This window comes from Cariama cristata, unplaced genomic scaffold (assembly GCF_000690535.1).
Source record: "Cariama cristata isolate BGI_N322 unplaced genomic scaffold, ASM69053v1 scaffold7997, whole genome shotgun sequence".
In the NCBI taxonomy this organism is placed as follows: domain Eukaryota; kingdom Metazoa; phylum Chordata; class Aves; order Cariamiformes; family Cariamidae; genus Cariama; species Cariama cristata.
In genome coordinates, this window is record NW_009628278.1 from 6,633 (window position 1) to 14,919 (window position 8,287).

General features: G+C 44.4%; 1 protein-coding gene across 2 annotated transcripts; it reads right to left on the reverse strand.

The window, feature by feature from the left end:
* Positions 1-1,081: 1,081 nt before the first annotated feature.
* Positions 1,082-7,814, reverse strand: PHYHD1 (phytanoyl-CoA dioxygenase domain containing 1). Of its 2 annotated transcripts, XM_009704741.1 has the most exons (11): positions 7,782-7,814; positions 6,791-6,949; positions 6,175-6,250; positions 5,996-6,043; positions 4,317-4,372; positions 4,074-4,136; positions 3,953-3,974; positions 3,474-3,602; positions 1,597-1,713; positions 1,320-1,446; positions 1,082-1,127 (listed from the first exon to the last, which is right to left on the reverse strand). In XM_009704741.1, exons 1-11 carry the CDS (start codon positions 7,812-7,814, stop codon positions 1,082-1,084), a joined length of 876 nt encoding a protein of 291 aa, XP_009703043.1. The 2 variants fall into 2 exon arrangements, with proteins under 2 accessions (XP_009703043.1, XP_009703044.1); XM_009704742.1 differs by lacking the exon at positions 4,074-4,136.
* Positions 7,815-8,287: the final 473 nt, after the last annotated feature.

Sequence of the window (8,287 nt, forward strand, 5' to 3'; positions counted from 1 at the left end):
AGGAAACTTCTTCCCATGAAGAAACCAAATTTGACTATTTCACATCAAACAGATGCCAGAGACAGGCAATATACTTTTGAAAGAGATGAGTCAGTAAGAACTGGGGCTCACTCTGCCAGGACTCCGAGCAGTCTTACAGTTACTACGATGTGATCAGTGCATTGATGATACCGAGCTCATATCTCAGGGTTGCCACTACACCAGTTCCAGTGAAGTTACACCTACACAGCTTCTGTTCGGTTTAGGATACAGGCTTGAGCTTGCCTCAGATGCAACTTACATTTCTTAACATTCCTTAGGTTTCACCTCGCTATAAGTTGGTTTGGTTTTGTTGGGGGTTTGGGGATAGTAATTGTTCTTGTGCACTTTCAGAGTTCAAACCGGTCATCAGACAACTTAGTGCTGGCCCCATCTTTTGGGAGAAGGTCACACTCTGTCTTCCTCAAAGAAAACATGAGGGAGATGAAAAGGAGAATTTCTATTTTTTTATTTAAATGTTAGGAGTTTGATTGAGGTTTTTTGTTTTCATAATTTCAACATGAATCTTTAAGAACTGTAATATTTTTAATCACTCAGCTACAGTTTGCTATAAATACTTAGAAGATTGATCATGACTAGACTTCATTTTGCCCACAATAGGATTATTTTTAATCACTGTTATTCAAACAATAGGATAGAGACCTAAGGGTAAAAGTCAGCCATCTTCACATGACACAGTCACCTGCATTGCTGGGATCGACACAGCCAAGAAATACACTAGCCAAGCTCTCGACTTAAACAGAAAAAAATACTGAGTATCTGCAAGAAGAAATACTTCTAAACTGGTCCCAGTCAAGCTGCAATGGTCTTTAGTGGTCTATTCTCAAGACCAAAGAAGTTTCCTTACCAAAAGGACTGGGGGACTACTCTCATACTAGTCAGGCTCATGCTTAGTAGAAGCTTCTGGTTAATGCAGGTGCAGTCGGCTGTGTCAAGGGTCCTCACTCTGAGGATAAATCAATCTGAGAGCTGACCTAAGGAAAGCTGCATTTAAAGGGAACGTGAACGAATGATCAGTGACTCCAGAAGACAATCACTAACTTCAAGTGTAGAGCGATGGAAAAGGCAGTTCAGGAGTTGGCTGGAGCCTGGGAAGTAAGGAAGAGGTAAAAACAAAACGTCAGAGGCTATTCCAGTTCTAGGAGTATGAAATCAATGCTAAGGGAGGTACTACTAACAGAAACCGTGTGACACGCAAGACCACCAATAAAAGTTTCTCCTGGCTACGGCGTTGAAAAGGCTCTGGTTTCCTCAGCTGCTTGTTAGGATGGCGACCTTACCAGTTCTCTTTGCTCCAGCTGGTGTCTTTGGCTTCCATCACATGGAAGGTGAATGCGTGGCGAGAAGACTCCGAGCTGTTCAGTTCACTCTTATGGACGACTTCACCGTGGATGAGAATGAGTCCACCTGTTCGAAAGAAACTTCTGTACTGCTTTTTTTTTGAATTGCGAGTGCTAGCTTTAAAATAGAAGGGAAGTTGCAGGTGTTAAAATACAATTTCAGCTCCTTTGTGTTTTCTTGAGCTGTAAAGCAGACACTTTTAGGGGTTGTGTGTACCTTTACTTATAGGCAGAGGTATGAACTGGCTGTCATCGTAGGCTGGCTCTGACCCTACAAACTCTACACACGTTGAGGAACCTGAAGCTGCACGGACCATTCTCCGGGTAATTCCACCTGCAAATCCACAGAATAAGCAAACACACATAAAAATTAAACAGCTAGCTACGTTCTGCACAGCAAAGGAACATGTCTGTCATTTCTCTGGGCAATGATAGGAACTTTAATATTACAGTATATTCCATTTTTCCTTAATAATTTGGGTGGGGTTTTTTCATTAAGCAAAGCTTTAGGATTTTCCAGCTGTGGCAAAAACTGATAAACAGCTGCCTTTTGTTTGCCTTTCTGGCTCTTTCTGTGCATTGCAACATAGCCCTCTAGGAACACAAACAGTCATCCACTTATGCAAAGCCAGCCTTTGGTCCATTTCTCCTTTTTATAAGAGCATAAATTGCAATCAGAGTGCAGCTGACTCCAGAATTGCATTGCAGAACACAAACAGTCTCTAGGAACACAAACAGTGCAGAACACAAACAGTCATCCACTTATGCAAAGCCAGCCTTTGGTCCATTTCTCCTTTTTATAAGAGCATAAATTGCAATCAGAGTGCAGCTGACTCCAGAATTTGAGGGATGAGTGCCTTAAAAAAAAAAATCTGAAGAGCACTCACTGAGTGAATGCTGAGGTGAGCAATCTGAAGAGCACTAGGATTACACTCACTGAGTGAATGCTGAGGTGAGCAAGAGTTTAAAGCTGGTTAATGTGCCCTGGAGGTAGTGAAAAACAGAAAACTGCTGGTAACCCAACAGTGGTTACACGCAGAGGAGCTACCATCGCTCACACCAGCCACGGCAGGAGTCTGGGCTGCTCTGGGTTTGTCTCTGTGCTCCCCTGGGACACTGACTATTTGCCGATGGCTTGGGTGGTGTCCAAGTCAACTTGGAGGCTTTTCCTTGTTTACTGAAATTCAGACCAATATTTGACAGTTTTGTGTGTGTGTGGAAGAGGATTTTTTTATTGCCCTTACATCAGGCTGTCAGGACTAAAAATTTTATTGGGCAGGGCAAAAAAGGGGAATCTTTGTGAAGGGGATGCAACTTGGAAGAGAAACAGTTTTGTGACTGGATGGCGGGGGGAAGAAAAAAAAAAAAAAAAGAGTGATTTCTCGGTGTATTCCTACTCTGAAGGCAAAAGGAGGATTATTACTCTTTGTAGTCCAGATCAGACTTGATGCAACATTTTCAAGGCTACAGTCAAAACTGTGGAAGAAGCACCGACATAAAGCAATGACCAGTTTCACTACAGGAAGAAAGGACCCAGTAGTTTAAGACTGTCTGTACACTGAAGTCTTAAATCTCAGTGACCTGGCAAGGAAGACCCTGAATCTTGCAGGGGAAACCTCTGAAATAATACTGAAGTGCAAAGAAAAGATTCAGGAGCAGTTTTAACAGGCTTCACCTTAACAGATTCTCAAGTAAATAAAAATTCAGGAGGACTGCTCTTCCTTTCCTAGTGCCCTGGATTCTTTGTTTCTAGGCTAGATATCAGTTTAAAACTAAACATAGTGTCAGTCATGTATACCACCTTTTTTTTTTAATTAAAAAAATTGTTATATTAGAGTCATCTGATGGACTAGTGGCCAAGAGCAAAGTGAAGCAGCTGATAACCTGCTGAAAAATGTGGCTGTGGATTTGACAACAACATAGGAGGAGGTCTTTGTAGTAAATAAAGTTGTCCTTTGAACAAACAAGGGCAGCAGTGTGCTTCTGCAGGCACGCTGCGATGCAGAGAACATACCATGGTCCGTGTTACCCTCCACCCTTAAGCAGGAAGACGGCACGCCTTTCACGGCACACACCAAACGCCACGACTCTTACTGGTGTGAGAGCCGGGAATGAACCACAGGCAGCCGTTCTCCCGCGTGGCATCCTCCAGGGCGATCCAGAACCCCAGGATTCTGCCCAGAGGCTCTGTGTGCAGGAAGGTGGCATCCTGGTGCGGCGTCACTGCAATGAGAGATGTCATCAGGGTTTTTTAATGCCCGAGGAATTCGGTACCACTAAAAGGGTGGCAGGCTTGCATCTCCCTGACTTCTTGACCTACCCTGCCCATTCATCTATCATACACATTAAATCTTACATTAAAATACCACCTTTCAGCCTGCTACAAATGTAAAAGTAGCTCTTTGTTCAGGTTGCATATGACGTAGAAACATTTCTGGAAAACGTGGATGCTTTTTAATAATCTCAAAGTTTGGACCACAAAACTCACAGGCTTAAGTCTGATTTTTCTGGTAATATGCCTTTCATAAAAGAGTATTATCTGCAGAATGATACTGAGATAATACAAATCTCACCTTCACCGCCAATGCCAGGTTGCTGCAAGGAAAGAAAGGTGATGTATGAAGAAGAGTTTCACAGCTTCCCGCCTAACAGGGTCTTATTTCTTGAGTGACAAGATGACTTGAATTACCGTACCTTGAAGATGTACATGCTTTGCACAACTACTGGTCTCTCAAGGCCTAGTTTTCTTCCCAATTCCTGCAAGAAAACTTTCCAAGATTTATGTTTGCTGTTTTCTGCACACTATAAAGGGTTATTCTTTGAAGATATTCAAATTTCTTTTCACAGACAAAAATTACTATCCTTGGGAGTCTAGAATATTAACTACCCCATAATTTTTTTCCCCCCAGACCATTCTAGGAAATGGTACGAGCTCACCTGCACCTTGGAGGAGTGGGTGATTTGCTTGAAGACAGGATCATAAGCATGTAAAGCTAAGGGGAGAGAAAAGGCTCAGGCTGAAGATTTCATGAACAGGAAGCAACTTGACAGCTCTCAACGATGAGCTGCAGAGATGGGAGCCAAGCAAGATAAACTGCAGCCAGAAGCTTTCATCCCTCCTGAGTGGATATACGTGGCTTAACACACCTAAGGTAGTACGACACTTGTAGACATGTACAATCTTCTTTAGAGACCAAAAATGTAATCACTCGCTGGCCACAAACTGCAGCTATGTAAAAACAGTGTATAAGTCAACAAAAATTGATTATTATGTGATTAAGTATTATATTATGCAAATGCTAATGTGACAACCACTATACATGACCCTGAGGCACATAGGTGAATTCACCCTTTAAAAACCACAGTTCTTAAGACCTACCAAAAAAGTAATTACTGCAAAGATGAGCTAGGGTTTATCCTTGGTGCCCTTCGCAGAGGGCCACGGCCTCCAGGTCAGAGCTGCTTGCGGACAGACACTTACGACCGCCCAGCTCCAGCAAAACGGTAAAGCAAAGGCTTGGAATAATTTCTCCATCTCATCGTGATCAAGTTTGCCATGAGGACACACGACCGGGTCCAGCAGGGGCTGCTCCCGAGCAAGGGATGGGGCTCAACTCATCCAAAAGGAGTAATTACAGAAAATAAGTCTAGAGAAGCCTTGTGAATTAAAGTGCTGAGTCAGCAGGCATCTACAGTTGTTTTCATTTCCCCTGGGGAAAAGCTGAAGTATAACAGAATGGCAGGGGGGCTGGGAAGGGCAGAGCGTTTTCCTGAGAAAACCAAAGAACCGAGAACTGGCAGTACTGAAATTTCCAAGCTTAGTGAAGTTCAGTCAGAACAAAGTTCATGTGTTTGGAGATGCGGTGAAACCTGCTCTCGTTTTCCTTGTATTGTTTGAAAAGAAAAGGGATCAAAACACAAGTCCAGTAGCTGGGAGAGAGGAAACAGGGCAACCTGAGACCAGTAAGGATAAAGAAGAGGTGCTGGTGACACCGAAGGAGGGAGGACAGCTTCAGCATTGGCAACTGGACCCAGAAGACACAGTTTGATCTGCACTGAATGTGACCGCTCTTAGGTGGTAAATTTGTTAGAGCAATCTCTTACGTAAAAGAAACAAGGGCTGAAGTCCAAACTTTCACATGTCAGTGACTCTAAGCTATGCATAGCTGAAAAACCTCCAAGAAGGTTTTTTCGGAAAGCATAGCAATGGAAGATGATTTTTTTTTTTAAGTCGTTTGACAGCAGGGAGCGAGGGGCAGCGCACGGAGGGAGCCGCAGAGACGGTGACAGAGCAACGCGGGGAAAAGCAGATTGGCATTTAGGAATCAAGTTGAGTAATTTAATGCAGAAACCCAAAGTAAAGAGCCCAGGGTTGCAAAGACAGGAGCTGCGTGGCCACAATGGCAAGAGGGGGAGAGGTTTGCGGTATTTCATGAGATTGTCCCCAGGAGGCACAGAGAAGGATCAGAAAAGGGAAGAAGTCACTTCTCTGCTCAGAAAGGTTTCAACTCAGAGGGCCAAGGTTATTTATAGCGAGTAGGTCTGGAGAAATCCTTGTCTCTGAAAACCACATCCCTTTTGTCCATCCCTCCCAAAACCCCACCCTTTAAACATACCGTGGCCAATCTTGCTGACAGATTTCTCTTTCGGAATTAGAAAGTTACCTATGAAACAAAACTAGAATTTAACATTGTTTGCAAAGCAGGAATTGTCCCTAGAGCTGGAAACTTGCCCCTGACCCCTCACTCAGCCTTCTCCTGTCCCCTCCCTGTGGCTAACTTGGGCCAGGGCTTACCTCTCTCATCCAAAACACCTTTCTCAAAGAAGAATCTAATCTTGTCTCCACTGGTTAGGAAATAATCCGAGCTACCCTGCCAGAGATAAGAGCCCAATAAAGATAGTATCCTTGTGAAAACATAAACAAACCTTTGATCAAAGCGTCAATACTCACCTGCATCTTTTTCCCACCAAGCCGCAGCATAAACAGAACACAATCAATAGAAGTCACTCATAAAAAGGCTTTCTGCAATGCTAAATGTGTTGGCATTGATTAGGACTCTACAAGGACCTCTCACACCAAGGCTATCCTTGCTTTTCTTTTGCTGGCTGCCTGGAAAATAACCTATTTTCTGTCTGCAGAACAGGTACAAAGTGATCTGTGAGAGCTGCTTGTGGCTACCAGGGGCAATAGCTGTGGGGGCTGAAAGCCCAGCAGAGCCACACGCATCCTCTCCCCCTTCGCGCTCTTATAAGACCACCAGCCAATATTTGTAGAAAGCTGGAGAGCAAATGCCTCTCATAGTGTTATGTTCAGTTATGAGAAAGAATCATGTTCCCCCAGAGCGAATCCTGAGCAGCTTTTTCCCTTTCTCCTTCCAGCGCTCCAATGGGGACAGCCCTGCCCTCGGTACCTGCGCCTGGAGCTGCTCCTCTTCCTTGGTGGAGAACTCGGTGCGGCAATGCGGTGGCACTTCCATCTCCGCTACGATTCTCTGAATCTGGTTCCTCATGCTGTCACACTCCTCTGCGGTGAAAAAACACTCGAGGACAAGGAAGCCATCCTTGTGGAACTGGAAGAGATGGAGTGACTGCTTTCCTCCAGAGTCCTCGGGGAAAGCAGCACAAAAGGAGAGAAAACAGTTCTGGCCCTTCGCTGTGCCTCAGCTTAGCATGGAAAGCATCCCAGCTTCGGCTCTGCAGCAAGGCAATGTGCTCTTAATTCTGGGAAGGGTTTCTATTGTGAAAAAAAAATAGTTCATTAACAGGCTGAGGTTCCAGACAGTGAAGAGCAATATATCTCAACCCCTCGGTCCACGAAGCAGAGAAGATATCATCACTAGAGCCTTTGTGGTTTCGGATATCTTATCTAAGATGTGCAACCAGCAACTGTTAAATGACAAAGCCTGCTAACAAGAACAGAGCAGTCACACCTGTATGCCAAATAAGAATGAGATCCCTTTACAAGCTGAAAAGTGTTGTTTTCTCTAAGGGAAAAAATCTGTGGATGATTTCTCATGGTCGACTACACAATCCCTTACAAAATGAAGTGAACTCCTTTGGCACTACTGTTTCTTTATATAGAATACCCTGGAGATTATCCTCTGACAGGCAGATGTCGAGTTCACGGATGAGAGCTGAGCAGCAGAGACAGAAGGACCTAAGAGAAATTCCTTCAAGAGCTCTGCAGGACAAGTTGCCCTCTGGAAGAGTTTGTAGCCACAACAGGGTCCTCACACACTCAAAATGAGTGTAACACAAGAAGCCGAGTAGAACATAAAGGGTTTGTCACGCAGATCTTCGCTAGACCTGATCACAGGTTAATGAGTAGTGACCATATCTTACAAGTAGCGTCCCCTGCCTGCACTACAGACATGCCCCTTTCCCTGGGATGCAGTTCCTTACCTTTTGGATCTGATGCTGGGTTACAAACGCCATCGGGGCAGAAGCTCCCAGGATCCCACCAGCAACACCCCGATGCCAGCCGGGCTCCGCAGCGCTGACTCCCCGCCTCTTCACGTGATCCTTTTTCCCAGCCTGCGATAAAAGCAAGCGCTGGGCAGCCAGACTGTTGCGCAGCTGCCTCTCGACGAAGTTTGTTCCCACCTCTGGCCGTTTGTTCCTGGTGGGGACATTCGGGGCTGCGGAGTTTTGCTTTGGCTCTTGGTGCTAATGTAAAGTGCACAAAAATGTTCTGCTCAAGTGCAATCACAAACTTTATTCACTTAACTCCCAGGAGGAATCACTGTTTTAATTAATAACCCAGATTAAAAAAAAAATAGAGCAGTTAAGCTGGTAAACACAGTGGTAAAATAAGATAATGGAGGCAAAATAAGATTCAAGTGGGATGAAAAGACCTAGAAGTTTTAAAATTAATTTAAAGTGGCAATTAGGGCTCCTGCAGAGCCCTT

Bases quoted from the DNA above. Each gene is read 5' to 3' on its own strand.
- PHYHD1 (XM_009704741.1), bottom strand. From the start codon at position 7,814: ATGGCGTTTGTAACCCAGCATCAGATCCAAAAG. The intron at 4,373-5,995 runs GTATGTTTAAAG...CTCTCCCCTTAG, and splicing joins TGTCAGCAAGATTGGCCACG to CTTTACATGCTTATGATCCT. The intron at 4,137-4,316 runs GTGAGCTCGTAC...GTTTTCTTGCAG, and splicing joins CCCACTCCTCCAAGGTGCAG to GAATTGGGAAGAAAACTAGG.